The sequence below is a fragment of the Micromonas pusilla genome (assembly GCF_000151265.4).
Source record: "Micromonas pusilla CCMP1545 genomic scaffold MICPUCscaffold_11, whole genome shotgun sequence".
In the NCBI taxonomy this organism is placed as follows: Eukaryota; Viridiplantae; Chlorophyta; class Mamiellophyceae; order Mamiellales; family Mamiellaceae; genus Micromonas; species Micromonas pusilla.
In genome coordinates, this window is record NW_003315892.1 from 52,014 (window position 1) to 66,387 (window position 14,374).

At 66.0% G+C, this 14,374-nt stretch overlaps 9 protein-coding genes across 9 annotated transcripts; 4 read left to right on the forward strand and 5 right to left on the reverse strand.

Annotated features, from left to right (window-relative positions):
- Positions 1-18: 18 nt before the first annotated feature.
- On the reverse strand, positions 19-1,411 carry MICPUCDRAFT_51508 (uncharacterized protein; the record flags this gene model as incomplete). Its single annotated transcript, XM_003062032.1, has 2 exons — positions 19-1,093; positions 1,311-1,411. The coding sequence occupies 2 exons, from the start codon at positions 1,409-1,411 to the stop codon at positions 19-21; spliced, it is 1,176 nt and encodes a 391-aa protein (XP_003062078.1).
- Positions 1,412-1,503: 92 nt separating this feature from the next.
- On the reverse strand, positions 1,504-1,884 carry MICPUCDRAFT_51509 (uncharacterized protein; the record flags this gene model as incomplete). The annotated part of the gene is made up of 1 exon (XM_003062033.1): positions 1,504-1,884. The coding sequence occupies one exon, from the start codon at positions 1,882-1,884 to the stop codon at positions 1,504-1,506; it is 381 nt and encodes a 126-aa protein (XP_003062079.1).
- A 93-nt stretch (positions 1,885-1,977) lies between these two features.
- On the reverse strand, positions 1,978-3,537 carry MICPUCDRAFT_3283 (uncharacterized protein; the record flags this gene model as incomplete). Its single annotated transcript, XM_003062034.1, has 3 exons — positions 1,978-2,028; positions 2,189-2,631; positions 2,826-3,537. Coding segments are annotated over 3 exons (1,206 nt in total), but the record flags the coding sequence as incomplete, so codon positions are not given.
- A 785-nt stretch (positions 3,538-4,322) lies between these two features.
- MICPUCDRAFT_51511 (uncharacterized protein) lies at positions 4,323-5,492 on the reverse strand (the record flags this gene model as incomplete). Its single annotated transcript, XM_003062035.1, has 1 exon — positions 4,323-5,492. One exon carries the CDS (start codon positions 5,490-5,492, stop codon positions 4,323-4,325), a length of 1,170 nt encoding a protein of 389 aa, XP_003062081.1.
- Positions 5,493-5,941: 449 nt separating this feature from the next.
- MICPUCDRAFT_51512 (uncharacterized protein) lies at positions 5,942-8,074 on the forward strand (the record flags this gene model as incomplete). Its single annotated transcript, XM_003061818.1, has 2 exons — positions 5,942-6,180; positions 6,217-8,074. 2 exons carry the CDS (start codon positions 5,942-5,944, stop codon positions 8,072-8,074), a joined length of 2,097 nt encoding a protein of 698 aa, XP_003061864.1.
- A 149-nt stretch (positions 8,075-8,223) lies between these two features.
- MICPUCDRAFT_51513 (uncharacterized protein) lies at positions 8,224-8,763 on the forward strand (the record flags this gene model as incomplete). The annotated part of the gene is made up of 1 exon (XM_003061819.1): positions 8,224-8,763. The coding sequence occupies one exon, from the start codon at positions 8,224-8,226 to the stop codon at positions 8,761-8,763; it is 540 nt and encodes a 179-aa protein (XP_003061865.1).
- A 163-nt stretch (positions 8,764-8,926) lies between these two features.
- On the forward strand, positions 8,927-10,117 carry MICPUCDRAFT_51514 (uncharacterized protein; the record flags this gene model as incomplete). The annotated part of the gene is made up of 3 exons (XM_003061820.1): positions 8,927-9,271; positions 9,333-9,715; positions 9,868-10,117. 3 exons carry the CDS (start codon positions 8,927-8,929, stop codon positions 10,115-10,117), a joined length of 978 nt encoding a protein of 325 aa, XP_003061866.1.
- A 42-nt stretch (positions 10,118-10,159) lies between these two features.
- MICPUCDRAFT_48350 (uncharacterized protein) lies at positions 10,160-11,294 on the reverse strand (the record flags this gene model as incomplete). The annotated part of the gene is made up of 2 exons (XM_003062036.1): positions 10,160-10,784; positions 10,951-11,294. Coding segments are annotated over 2 exons (456 nt in total), but the record flags the coding sequence as incomplete, so codon positions are not given.
- Positions 11,295-11,894: 600 nt separating this feature from the next.
- Positions 11,895-14,345, forward strand: MICPUCDRAFT_69835 (uncharacterized protein; the record flags this gene model as incomplete). The annotated part of the gene is made up of 3 exons (XM_003061821.1): positions 11,895-12,690; positions 12,903-13,075; positions 13,260-14,345. The coding sequence occupies 3 exons, from the start codon at positions 11,895-11,897 to the stop codon at positions 14,343-14,345; spliced, it is 2,055 nt and encodes a 684-aa protein (XP_003061867.1).
- Positions 14,346-14,374: the final 29 nt, after the last annotated feature.

Consider the following 14,374-nt stretch of genomic DNA (forward strand, 5'->3'; position numbering starts at 1 on the left):
GGGAATCGCACTCGTCGATCAGTGAATGGACAGGTTGATGGGGTAGGTCACGATGCCCGTGGCGCCCATGCGTCGCACCACCGGTATCAGGTCCTTGGCCGTTCCCTCGTCGACCACGACCTCCACGGCGCAGTAGTCGGCGTCCAGCAGCGGCGAAACCGTCGGGGACTTTTCGCTCGGGAGCTGAGCGCTGAGCTCGGGAACCGACGCGGTCGGCAAGTTCATCTTCAGACCCACCTTTTTCTTGCCGTCGATGGCGCCCTGCAAGAGCAGAGCCAGGTCCTCGATCCTGGCGCGCTTGATCGGGTCCTCCCACGCGTCCTTGTTGGCGATCAGGCGGGTGGTGGACTCGAGGATCGTCGCGACTTCGCGGAGCTTGTTGGCGCGGAGGGAGCTGCCGGTCTCGGTGATGTCGACGATGGCGCCGACGCCGGGGAGCGACGCCTTGACCTCCGTCGCGCCCCACGAGTACTCGACCTTGACGCCGTGGATGTCCCGGTCGAGGAAGAACCTCTGGGTGGTGTTGACGAGCTCGGACGCGATCATGGTGCCTTCCAAATCCTCCGCGGTTCGCACGGGCGAGTCCTCCGGGACGGCCACGACCCACCGCGCCGGATTGGACGTCGCCTTGGAGTACTTCAACTCGGCGACCTCGATGACGTCGGAGCCGTTCTCCACGATCCAATCGCGGCCGCAGATGCCGGCGTCGAGGACGTTGTCGGCGACGTACCGGGGAATCTCCTGGGAGCGAAAGAGGACTAAAGAGAGGCCGTCGTCGTCGACGGTGGGGAAGTAGTTCCGGTCCTTCACTTTCACGGGGAGACCCGCGCGGGCGAAGAGCTCTTCCGTCGATTTCTGAAGCGATCCCTTGGGGAAGCCGAAGCGCACGCAGTTTTTGTCCTTGCCCGTCATCGCAGCGGGCACCGCGTTGGATGAGAAATCCGTGCCGAGGGGATCGACGGCGGGCGACCACACGTCGGAGGAGGACTCGTCGGGGGCTGCGGATTCGATGCCCAGGTCGTAAGGGGGGTTGATCGCAGCCCTGATTTTTGTTGAACGGCGCGCTCTTGAACGGGCGTTGAGGTCGGAGCGCCTGGGTTCGCAGAGGCGGCGTTGTTAGCCAATCGTCATCAGAAATTTCGCAATCGGGACGATCCGTCACGCGTGAATCGTGGGGAGGAAGGCGGGCGTTTTCGGTCTTGACGCACCCGAGGGGGAGCGCGAGCGCGCTTAGATTAAGGACGGCCGCCATGACGCGAGACGGAAGATCTTTTCTTTACGGGGAAAGGCGTCTCGTCGAGTGCGCGGACGTCGAGTGTCGATCACTCGTCGTGCACTTTTTGAGAAAATATCCCAGTGAAGATAATGGCTGGGTACACGTGTACGAAAGTACCTTCACGAGTATAGACATCGTCGTTCGATTCGACGCTCGCGCCGCGCGCGTTTCTTTCCCACGTCCGTCGTTTCGTTCCTCCCTTTCCATCTCTTCCCATCCCGTCCTCCCTACGCTTCTAAGCTAGTGTCCACGGCGAGGACGACGTCGCCGTGGAGCAAGTCCGCGGCGTTCGGGACGAACCCGCCGCCGCCGCCGCCGCCGCCGCCGCCGCCGCCGCCGCCGCCGCCGCCGCCGCCGCCGCCGCCGCCGCCGCCGGCCCCCCCCGGACCGTCGCCCGCGAGTCCTTCGTCGTCCCCGAAGGTCATCTCGCCGCCGAACCCGCCGCCGAGGCCGGGGAACGCGGCGCCGAACCCACCGCCGAGACCCAGACCGCCGCCGAGGCCGGGGAACGCGCCGCCGAGGCCTCCCAAGGAACCCTGCGAGCCGTCGAACCCGCCGCCGCCGCCGCCGCCGCCGCCGACTTGCGAATCCGTCGACGCCGCGTCCATCCCGCGATGATTCCCCCCGGGTCGTCCCCCACCCGGCCCACCCCCGCCGTCGTTCCCGTTCCCACCCCCGCCGCCGCGGCCCACCTCCAGACCGTGCTTCACGATCGACGCCCTCACGAGCATCGCCGCGGTGGAGCGGCGGTACTGTCGGGGTGGAGTTGAAAGGCGTCAGTTGGAGTTGAAAGGCGCCGAGGGCGGGTATTGAAAGGAAGGGGTGGGCGGAGAGAGACGACGGTAAAAGTCCTTAAGGATCGGCGTTCACCACGCCAACGCGGTCGTATGGGGACCAGTGTATAGAACGCACCTCCTTCCCCGCGCCGAGCGCGGCTTTAAACGCGCTCTCTCGACTCGCGCTCGCGCGCTTCTCCATCGTCCCAGCCTGCGCGTCGATCCGCGCGGCGATCTCGCGCTCGGCGATCAACCCCGCGAGCTCGCGCTCGAGCTCGGGCGACGCGCGCGTCCGGAACGCCTCGCCCATGCGGTTCAAGTCCACGACGGAATACGGGATGCAGTATTGCACGAGCGCTCTTTTTCGTATAGCCGCGTAGAGAGACTCCACGTGGTCGTGGAGGTGCAGGTCGAGCTCCAACACCGGTTTCGCGTCGTCTATGCCGTCGAACAGCTTCTTGTACTTGCTCCCGTGGAAGTCGTTCACGAGATCGCGCATCGCCGGCGCGCTCTCCATCATCGCGCGGAACGTCACCGAGTCCATCACTTTTTCTTTGAGCTCTTTTCGATCGAAGCTCGCTAAGGGTCGAGGGTCCATACGAGCGATGATATCGGGGTGGAGTTCAAAGGCGTCAGAAATGGAGTTGAAAGGCGTCGTGGGCGGGGATTGAACGCGAGGGATGGGCGGGGAGACACGCCGGGAGAGAAAGTCCTTAAGGATCGGCGTTCACCGCGCCGACGCGGTCGTATGGGGACCAGTGTACGGGACGCACCCAACGCGCACAGCGCGCCGTACGTCGCGACGTCCCCGGCGGTGACCACCTCGTTGTACTCCTCCTCGAGCTCCATCCCGAGCTCGGTGAACTTCGTCGCCGCGTCTTTGTACTTCTTCTGATCCAGATACGCGAGCGCGGACGCCACCTGAAGCTTCGCGAAGACCGTCGGCTCCTCCTTCCCCACGTCCGGCGCCGTCGCCAGCGCCTTCTGGACGTAGTTGCCCACGTGCGCGAAGTTTTCGCTCTCGATCGACACGCGCACGACGTTCAGGCACATCCCGACGACGTGCCGCGGGGTGGTGCAGTAATCTCTCGCGCGGACGTAGCACTTGAACGCCGCCGCGAGCGCGCCCCTCGAGTGATGAAAGTCGCCCAGATCGTTGTGGCCCATGCGCACGCTCTCCTTGATCGAGTTCGTCTTGTACGCGCTGAGCTCTCGCTCGAGGACCGCCTGGCGATTCGCCGACGCCTTGTCCGTCTCCTCGATCCAACCCTTGTCCAGCGCGTAGTCGTCGCCGAGGCGGCCGTCAACGCGCTCGACGACGCGCGCGTACGTCGCGGTGTCGGACGTCTTCGTCTTGAGGAGATTAATCGCGAGCTTGAGCGACTCGAGCCGCGTCGCGTCCGATGTGGTCTTCTCCGCGATGAAGAGTAAGCGCGCGATCGCCGCGGGGGGGGCGTACGAGCTCGCGATCGTCTCCACGTCGATCGCGGGGGAGCCGTCGACGTCCATGGCGGCGGGGGGCGTCGACCGTGCGCCGGGCGCGGAGGATCTGGCTGGTGCCCTAAGATCACACCTCGATCTCGCATCGCAGTGCACGATTTTCGAACGCTACCGTCGTGCGCGAAATCTGGTCTCCTCGAGTAGATTTGACCGCGAGCGCTCCGGCCGTCGCAGACGTCGCGACGATACCGTCCAGTGATGACATTAACTAATAACGCAACGATGCTCTCATTAATAATAACTCAATCTTAACGCTACCGCGCGAACGCGCGCGCGTTCATCATCACTACGAACGTACTTTCGGACTTCAGGAAGTACGCACGAGTCCTCACCGCGGAACGTCCGTCGACCTCGCGACGACGCCCCCCGCCGCGTTCTTCCCCGTTCGCTCTCTACGCGCGTCTATGCTCCCCGCGGGCAGTCGCTCCGTGTACCGCGGCTGCGGCGGCAGCATCGCCGGGAACGCGTACTCGTCCACGCTCCCCTCGCCGTCGTACGCGTCCACCCTGCTCTCGCTCCATATCACCCAACTCCCGTCCGGCAAGGACTCCACGTCGAGCTCGGTGACTGAGGGTCGAGGGAGGGTCCGCGCGAAGCGACGTCGGGGTGGATTTGAAAGGCGTCAGAAGTGGAGTTGAAAGGCGTCGAGGCGTGTCTGGATTGAAACCGTGGGTGGCGTGGGCGGAGAGAAACGAACGTCGGGAGAGAAAGTCCTTAAGGAATGAAGTTCACAACGCCGACGCGGTCGTACGGGGACGGGTGTAAAAAGACTACGTAAACGCGCCTAACGGACGAAGGAAGCGCAGGTTCGGGTCCACGTGCGCGAGGTGTCCGATGCCCTCGGCGCCCGTCGAGCCCAGCCCCGAGGCCGCCGCGACGGCCGTCTTCAAATGGTACGCGTCCGCCTTTTGCGCTTTGATCGTCACCGTGGTCGGAATGCCGTCGGGGGCGGACGGCGACGCGATCGGGTCGTTCCACTGATGAATACGAGGGTGTTTACCCGCGCGAAGCGACGTCGGGGTGGAGTTCGGGGGCGCGTCGGTTGGCGTCGCGAAGCGTCGCGGCGCGTCGGGATTAAATGAAACGCATAGAGGGATGGGAGGAGAGAAACGTCGGGAAGTAAAGTCCTCGAGGAACGGCGAGCACCGCGCGAACGACGTCGTACGGGGACGGGTGTAATAAATACATGGACGCGCCTGCACCGCGTAGACGGTCTTCGTCGCGGACGCGTCCTCGTAGTTGTTACGTATCCACCCCGCGATCAAGATGGGGACGCCCGATGACCGCCACACCGTGCCGATCGCGCTGACGAGGAGCACGCCGATCCCTACCGTGCCGCCCGTGTCTTGCAGCTTCTTTTGGTTTATGAGGCGACGCGACTGCGCCTCGGACTTTTGCGCGGCGAGTTTTAGCTCCGCGGCGCGCGCCTTCTCCGCGCGCGCGACTTGCTCTGGTGATGGATGACGTGGGCGTGAGTGATTGGTTCTTGAGTACACGTGTATTGATGAGAGCGAACGATTTTCGCTGACGTGGTGGAACGTGTGGTCTGCGGCGCACGTGCCTAATCGCAACGCGTCGTTTAGCTCCGTCTTCGCGCGCGCCTTCTCCGCGTCCGCGCGCTTTATCGCGATGCTCGCCTCGCGCTGGTCCTTCTTCGCCACCTTCTTCATGTCGACGATCGCCGCGTTCGCGTTCGTCGCCGTCGCCGTCGCCGTCGCGGGCGCGGTCGCCGTCGCGGGCGCGGTCGCGGTCGCGGCGGCGCCCGGCGCGGGCGCGGTCTTGTTCGCTCGCGACAATCGGAACGTCCCCGGCGCGGAGGCGTTCGCGCTCGTCGGCGACGACCGGGACGACGACCGCGCGCTCGCGGGGGACGTCGTCGTCGCCGTCGTCGTCGTCGCCGGCGCGAGCGACGGCGGCTGCGACGGTGGCATCGGCGTCATCTCTAGCGCGCGCGACGTCGTCGGCGTCGCGCCGAGGAGGACGAGCGCGGCGAGGCGCGCGGCCGCGGAACAGCTCGACGACGACGAGTTAACAACGAGCTTCTTCCCGCGCGCATTATCGCCATCGTCCCGGGGGCGCGCCGTCGTCGTCGCCGCCGTCGTCGGCGCCGGCGCCGGCGCCGGCGCCGGCGCGCGACGCCATCGCGACGCGGACGCGCGTCGACGCGTCGCGCGCGCGCGCGCGGTCGCGACGGGCGCGTGGACGCTCGCGCGCATCGCCGTGCGCGCGCGGCAGTGGCCTCGTCGTATCCATTACGACGTCTGCGGCACGTCATCGCGTCAGCAGCAGCTCGACAGAAGTCGCACTCTTCTGGTTCAAATGCCGAGTAGCGACGCAGATCTGCGCGCCGCGCGACGACGGCGCGCCCGGCGGGGCGACGCGGGACGCCATGGGCGGATTCGTCATCGCCGAGTCCCAGGGCGGTCTCGACGACGACGCGCTCGCCGCGATGATGGAGGCGGTCGAGGCGAGGACCGCGGCGGCGGCGGCGGGCGGGGCGAGCGACGGCGCGTCGGGCGGAGCTGCTGCCGACGTCGTCGCCGTCGACGACGACGACGACGTCGCCGCGCCGGCGACCGCGACGCAGCAGGCGACGCAGGCGCTCGCGACGCAGGACATCGCGGGAGAGTACGAGTAGGAGTACCCGGAGGAGGGCGCGGGGAGCCTCCGCGTGGACGAGCGCGACGGCGGCGGCGGCGGCGACGGCGACGGGACGGACGCGCGCGACGGCGGAGGACCGGCGCGGCGTCGTCGTGGACTCGCGTCCGCGGACGGTCGGCACCACAACCCGGACAGCACGACGTCCGCGCGGCCGCCGGTGCTCGCGGAGGGCGATGACGACGAGAATGACGATAAGGTAACGCTCAGGGCGTGTCCGTTACCGCCCGCGTCGCGGTCGAGCCCGGCGGACGACGCGAACGCGGCGCCGACGCCGACGACGGAAACGCAACCGACGCAGCCGTTTCTCGGGTACGACACGCAGCAGCTCACGGAAAGGCCCGTGATGAGCGTCCGTCCGGTGAACGACCCGCGGCAAGGGACGCTGACGCAGGCGCCGTTCTTCGAGAGGGCGAAGAAACCTCCTCCGGGCGGGACGGGTCGTCGGCGGATGCCGGCGACGGGCGAAGGCGGCGAAGTCCCGTCCCCGCGCGCGAACGACAACGCGCGGCAAAAAGACGGCGCGATGGCGAACGGCGGCGACGACAGCCCCGGGATACTCGCGCGCTCGAAACCGTCGTCGACGACCGACGAAGCGGAGGAGGACGCGATCCCGACGTGGGCGCTCGAGGCGCTTGAGGCGTCCTCAGGTGCGTTCTATACAAAAGTTTTTCACCCACCGCACCGCTCGGTTTCAACATTTGATCGCTCCCCCTTTCAACTGATGACCCTTCCGTTGAACTGTTTTTGTTTTTTGGAATGGCCCTCAGACGTCGTCGTCGCGGACCTGGACGTCCGCGAGCTCGCCGACGGCAGATACGAACCGTCGGTATTCGAAGCGTCGCACGCGGACGGGCATCAGTTCCTCGCGCTGTACGTGCGAACGGAGTCGGGCGCGCGCGTCAGGTTGGACGGCGCGAGGGAGCGCGCGCTCGCGGTGACGCGAAGCGGGGACGTCGTCCGCGTCCTCGGATTCGTGTTCCGCAAGGAATTTTTGGAAAAGGCGTCCACCGTCGACGACCCCGCCGACGCGCGCGTCGTCGTTCGATGGGAGATGCGCGGGGTCCGGCTCCGCACCGCGAAGGAGGTCCCGGTGCTTCGCGCGGAGGCGGAGAGGTTCGACGCGGACGAGTACTTCGTCCCGATGCGTCACGAAGAGCGAGGGGAACGATCGCACAAGGGCGACGGCGAGGAGGGGACGGAGCCGCTCGTAGAGACGTTCGACGTGTCCGACGTCGTCGGCGTCGCGACGCCGACGACGCCGCGCTGTTGCGACGATTCGAATCCCGATCGTCGCGACGGTTCGTATTTTACGTGGTCGCAGGGCGTCGCCGACGAGAGGACGACGACCACGATACGCGCGCGGTTCGCGTACTTCCACGACCCCGGGCCGTCGCAGTGGACGTTTTTCGGGTTCGTCGACGGAGGCGCGAGAGAGGCGCGGAACGATCGACAGGTGCCCGTCGTCGAGCTCTTATGCGGCTGCGGCGGGACGTCCGAGGGGTTGCGAAGGAGCGTCGTTCCGGGAACGACGACGCCGCGCGGCGCGCGCGGGAAACGACGTCGAGACGCGGGAAACGGCGGCGGCAGCTCGGACGATGAAACGGAACCCGCGGGGGAGTTACGACCCGTCAAACGCAGACGACTGCTCCCCGCGTTTGGACTCGACGCGAACCCCAACGCGGTGAACACGTTCAACAAAAACTTCAAATCTCGGTACCCGAACTGCGTCGCGCGCGTGGCCACGATGGAGTGGTTCCTAGAGAAGCTCACCGCGGGCGCGGACGGCGGCGTGAGCGACGAGGCGCGTTCTATACACTGGTTCCCATACGACCGCGTTTGCGTGGTGAACGCCGATCCTTAAGGACTTTTCCCGGCGCGTCTCTCCGCTCACACCACGCTTTCAATACCCGCCCTCGACGCCTTTCAACTTCAACTGACGCCTTTCAACGTGACGAGTCGTAACTACAGTTGCCGAAGTGTTGCGAGCCGAACGCCGGCGCGATGCTCGTGATGGGGCTGGCGTGCCCGGGGTACTCGGGCGCGAACCCTCGGAACTTACAAAAGGCGTCGGACGACACCATCATGTCGGACAAAAAATGTCGGACGACAAAAACCGCCATAACCACCACCACCACCACGACGACGAAGAAGGACCGGTACTACGACGTCGACAAAGAAGCCGGCGACGCGCAGGAGAAGCGAACGAACCTGTGGCGCGAAGCCGCGGCAATCGCGCGTCAAAAATTCGCCGACTACGTCGTGGTCGAAGAAGTCCCAGAGTTTGGCTGCCGCAAAGACACCGACGGGGGGGCGCACAGAGCGTCGCACTGCGAACGCCTCCAGGCGTGCCTCGTCGCGGAGGGGTTCCAAACGCGCGTGCAGGTCGTGCAGCTCGGATACCTCGGCGGCGCGCAGAGCCGCGTGAGGTACGTTCTATCTCACACTGGTCCCCATACGACCGCGTTCGCGTGGTGCGCGCCGTTCCTTAAGGACTTTTGCCGTCGTCTCTCTCCGCCCAGGGTCCCTCGGTTTCAAAACCCGCCCCTATGACGCCTTTCAACTCCGCTTCTGACGCCTTTCAATTCCACCCCGATATCATCGCTCGTATGGACCCTCGACCCTGAGGCTGGTGCTGTCCGCGGCGAGGCTCGGACGCGTGTTGCCGGAGGCGCTGCGTCCGACGCATCTGTTCGGCGATAACGACCCGCACACGATGGGCAGCGGGCGGCCGTACGAGCGAATGCACGTGGATAGGTATTATCACACGCGGATGCGGCACGACGGCGTCGACGGCGCGGGCGGCGGCGGGAAGACGAATCGTCATCGATCAACGCGCGGCGGGGGCGGCGGGCACGCGGCGGCGGCTTGGAAGCGCAACTACCTCCCCGCGAACACGTTGAAGCACGACGTGTACGGAATAGGCGGTCTGCCTCCTCTGAATTCGGCGTGCGGCGATCTGAAAACGCCGTGGCCGGGATCGCGCCGGGGGACGCTTTACAATCACTGGTGCGCGGAGCTCGGCAAGACGGACGCGGCGCGCGCCGAGGCGATCAGGCGCGTTCTATTACCACACTGGTCCCCATACGACCGCGTTCGCGCGGTGCACGCCGTTCCATAAGGACTTTCTCTCCCGGCACATCTCTCCGCCTACGCCACGGTTTCAATCCCGACACACCGCGACGTTGCCTTTCAACTCCGCCGCTTCTGACGCCTTTGAACTCCACCCCGATATCATCGCTTCGTACGGACCCTCGACCGTCAGACCGGGGCAAACGGGCGCGGACTTGCCGGAGAACTTGATCCCTAAGAAGACGGACAAGCGCGAGAAAGCGGAGTGGTACAAGCTCCGGTTCGGGCGGCTCAAGCTCGACGGCGTCGCCGCGACGATCACCGCGCAGGGCCCGGAGCCGTCGCACGGCTCGTGGTTCCATCCCGATTACGTCGGCAGAAGACGAAGGCGCGTTCTATCTCACACTGGTCCCCATACGACCGCGTTGGCGTGGTGAACGCCGATCCTTAAGGACTTTTGCCGGCGCATCTCTTCGCCCAGGGTCCCTCGCTTTCAATCCCGACACACCTCGACGCCTTCCAACTCCGCTTCTGACGCCTTTCAACTCCACCCCGATATCATCGCTCATATGGAACGACCCGAAGCATCTTGTCCGTGCGCGAGTGCGCGCGGCTGCAGACGTTCCCGGATCACTTCGAGTTCGTCTCCGGCCACGGCGCGAGCGACGCGGGGGTGAAGCAGTCGCTGCGGGGGCTCGGGAACGCGCGCGCGACGAGGGTGGGGGAGGAGTACAGGATGGTAGGGAACGCGGTGCCGCCGTTGTTGGCGACACGCGTCGGCGACGCGTTTTTACGCGCCAACTTCTCGCCAGTGTCAGACGACGAATCCGCGTAGATAGCCCTACGGTGGCCCCCACATAAGGTTATGATAGAACGCGCGCAGTAGGTAGAACTTCGTTCATCGATGCTTGTCGTCGAGCTACTCTCGACGCTACGGTAGTACACACGGTGCGTACTTCCGGAAGTAGTGTGCGTACGATCGAATCGTACGCGCGCGCGATCCACGCGCGCTCACACGAAAATCCTGTGAAACCTTTGACGCGTCTTGCGACACGTCGGGCACTTCCCCTCCCTCCTTCCTTGAAACGCGCGCTCGATGCACCCGACGCAAAACACGTGCCCGCACGTCGTGCTCGCCATCTCGTTCTTCGCGATCGAGTCCATGCATATCGCGCACTTGATCGCGTCCGCGAGCGCGGGATTCTCCACTGTCTCGTTCGCCGCTCGCAGCGCCGCCTCGGCGACGGAGACGCCTCCCACGATCTCGATCTCCGCGCCCGCGCCGTCCCCGCCGCCGCCGCGACGGTTGGCGTTTCGTCGTCCGCTCGCCGCCGCCGCCGCCGCCACGGCTCGCCTCGAGGCGGCCAAGAGACCGGCCAGGTGTCCCCTCACGGCGGCCCGCCCTCCCCGCGGTACCCTGCGGTCGCGGTTGCCGCCGCCGCCGCCGCCGCCGCCGTCGTCTTGCGAGTCGAGAATCTCAACCACCGCCGACTCGTCCTCTTCTGAGGGGCGCACGATTGGTAGGCGACGTGGCGGGAGGCGAGGTGATTGGTTAGAAATTTGATGACGTGGACGTTTCATTGGACGACAGAGAGCGACGGAGAAGGCGACGGCGCCGCGCGAACGGGGTCGCACGGGGACCGGCGTGACTGATGAGACGGGACGCGCCTTCTTCGTCGCCCAGCACGTACTCCCCCTCGTACACGTCCGCGTCCGAGTCCGTCTCGTCCTCGTCCGAGTCGAAGTCTTCGCCGCGCGCGACGCGCACGATCTCGACGTCGTCGCCGTCGCTCTCGCACGTGAGGTCCACAGTAGTCTGCCTCGGTGTCCGCCCTTGAGCTCGCCAGAGGTCGGGCTTCGGATGCCGCGCGTAGGGATGCCGCGCCCACGCGCGCGCGTCCAGCGCGCGGTAGTCGCGCGCCGCGATCGTCCTCGTCCTCGTCCTCGTCTCGCTCTCGCTCTCGCTCTTCTCGTCGCGCGCCGCCCACGCGTATCCCGGCGCCGGCGCCGCCGCGGCCGCGGACGGCGTCAGCCACGCTTCGCCGACGGGGCCGACGAGGCGCCGCGCGTCGTCGTCCTCGTCGTCGCGCGCGTCCCTCGGAGGCCTCGGCGGTACGCGCGTCCGACCGCTCGGGCTCGCGTCCGTCGTCGCGCGCGACGACGGACTCGGGCCGGCGCCGGCGGCGGCGGCGCCGTCGTCGTCGTCGTCGTCGGACAGCTGTATCACCCCCGCTCTCGACGCGTCCACGTCCATCGACGTCGTCGTCGTCGTGGTCGCGGTCGTCGTCGTCGCGCCTCGGTCTCCTCGTCCGGCGTCGAGCTCGCGTCGCGCGGCGGACTCGCGCTGCGATCGCCGCCGCGCGCTCCTCGCGTCCTCCGCGTCGTCCGCGGGGGGCATCGCGCGCGGGGTGGCCGCGACGCGACGGCGCGCGACGCGGGTGTGGCGGACGGCGGGCGCGTCGTCGCGTCGAGACGGGAAGGAAAAAAGACGCTCGCGGCTGAGCCTTCAAAAAGTTTGTTGTGAAATCATCCTCGCCCGCGGGACGATCCGCCTCGATCGCGTCAGACCTCCGCGCGCGAACGCGACCCGTCCCCCATCGCCCGGCGACGTCATGGGGAAGAAGAGGCCGCCGCGCGATCCGAACGCGCCGCCGCCGGTGATGAAGGACCAGGGCGGCCTCGCCGCGGTCGCGCGCGCGCAGGCGGCATTGATGCGCGAGAGAGAGGCGATCTCGGCGGACGACGCGCCGACGGCGATGGATACGGACGCCGGGGCGCCTAAGAAGGACAAGAAGGACAAGAAGGACAAGAAGGACAAGAAGGATAAGAAGGATAAGAAGGATAAGAAGGATAAGAAGGATAAGAAGGACTCCAAGAAGGACTCCAAGAAGGACTCCAAGAAGGAGAAGAAGGAGAAGAAGGACGAAGCGCGGAAGCCGCCGCCCGCGACGACGACGACGACCGCGCCGAAGAAATCAGCCAAGCGCGCGTACGTCGAGGGTCTCGCGTCGTCCTCGTCCTCGTCCTCCTCCTCCTCCGACTCCGAAGAAGGCTGGGACGCCGAGACGAGGGCGAAGTACGACCCGAAGCGCTTCGAGGGCATGACCAACGAAGAGGTCGTCGCGGAGTTCCTCAAGGGCACGGAGCACCTCGACGGCGGCGAGGAAGAGGACGAGCGCATCATCGCGGGATATAAAAAATTCGAGTCGGAAGCCATGGACGCGCATCTCAAGAAGTACGGCCGACCGCTGCAGTCGTCCGACGCGCTCCACGCGCAGCTCTCCGTCTCCAACGCGGTGCCGTTCATCACGCGCCCGACCGCGAAGAAGTGCATCGAGCTCGCGATCGAGGAGACGCTGTTTCGCGAGTGCGGCGCGGTGGCGGCGCGCGCGGCGGCGTGCTGTAAAGGCGCGTCCTCATCTCACACCGGTCCCCATACGATCCCGTTCGCGTCGTGAACTTCATTCCTTGAGGACTTTCTCTCCCGGCGGCGCATCTCTCCGCTCACGCCACGGTTTCGATCCCGACACACCGCGATGTTGCCTTTCAACTCCGCTTCTGACGCCTATGAACTCCACCCCGACATTGGTCGCTTTGAACGACCCCGACGCGCCGTGAAGACGTCGTCGTCAAACACGCGCAGCAGATGGGCGCGAAAGGGAGCGATCTCGTGAATAACGACCCGATCGCGCTCGCGGACGAGATGCGCATGCGACGGGCGGGAGACGAGGTCGCCGCGGAGTACGGCGCGTGTCGGTTATGGGACATCGTCTGCAAGCACAACGCGCTCGCGGTGCGTTTTGGTTTTTTGGTTTTGGTTTTTTGGTTTTGGTTTCGGTTCTTCTTTTCTTTTCTTTTCTTCTCGCCGCGCGACGACCACCACGAGTCCTTCCACGTCATCGCATACGAACAAATCCTTTCCATCCACGTGTCAGTAAGATAACCATCATACCCATCCCTTCGCTCCGCCCCCGCAGTTCGGCCGCGTGCGCGTCGCGCTCGACGACGTGGACGAGGACCTCAAGAAAAAGAAGGCGGAGGCGGCGAGAAAGAAAAAAGAGGACCAGATGAAAAATTCCCCGGCGCTCGCGCTCGGGATCTCCTTCGCGGATTACTACAAAGCCACGATGGCGCACGAGTACGCGGAGGACATCGAAACCATGCGCGCGGAGGCAAGAAAAAACGACGCCGGGAAGATGACCGAGGCGGAGCTCATCGAGCGAGAACGCGGCGACGTCGCGATGCTCACGCGGGCGCTCCTCGCCGGCGCCGATCTCATCCCGGACGTGCAGCAGGAGCTCGCGCTGCAGTTCGCGACGATCGAGGAGCTCAAGATGCTCAAGCTCGTCGGCGGGAGCGACGACGAGAAGGAGGAGGAGGAGGATAGCGCGGAGGATAGCGCGGAGGACGACGACGTGGACGCGGACGCGAAGGCGGACTCTTCGGGAAAGAAGGGAAAGAAGGGAAACGAAAAGGAGAAGGGGAAGGGGAAGGGGAAGGAGACTCCGAAAAGAGAGAAGAAAGAGAAGAAGAAACCCAAGACGGAGGCGGAGCTGGACGCGGAGATCGCCGCCGCGGCGGTGATGAACGACGACGACGACGACGACGACGACGACGACGTCGACGCCTTTTTCGGAGCCGGACGCGCGTACGAGGGCGGCCCGTTGGATCCGGACTTTGACCCGGACGCGACGTTCGACGAGGACGCGCTACGCGCGAGGACGCCGACGGAGCGAAGCGAAGACGACGACGTCGAGGACATCGACTTCGGCGACGACGAGGACGACGACGACGGCCTGAGCGACGACGCGTCGAGCAGCGAGGACGACGAAAACCAGACGAAACGCCGCGACGTCACGGAGGCAATCTTGATTCCGAAGGGCGCCCCGAAGAAGGGCGGGAAGGCGGCGAAGAAGAAGAAGAAGGACGAGGACGAGGACGAGGACGAGGACGTCGGCGGGTTTCTCGGGAAGGGTGGCGGGAAGTCCGGCGGCGGGTCGGAGTTCAAGGGCGGTTTCTTCGGCGGCGGCGGCGGCGGAAAGAAGGGATCGAAGCGGAGATGAGAGCGCGGCGACTAAACTTAGACTCGCGC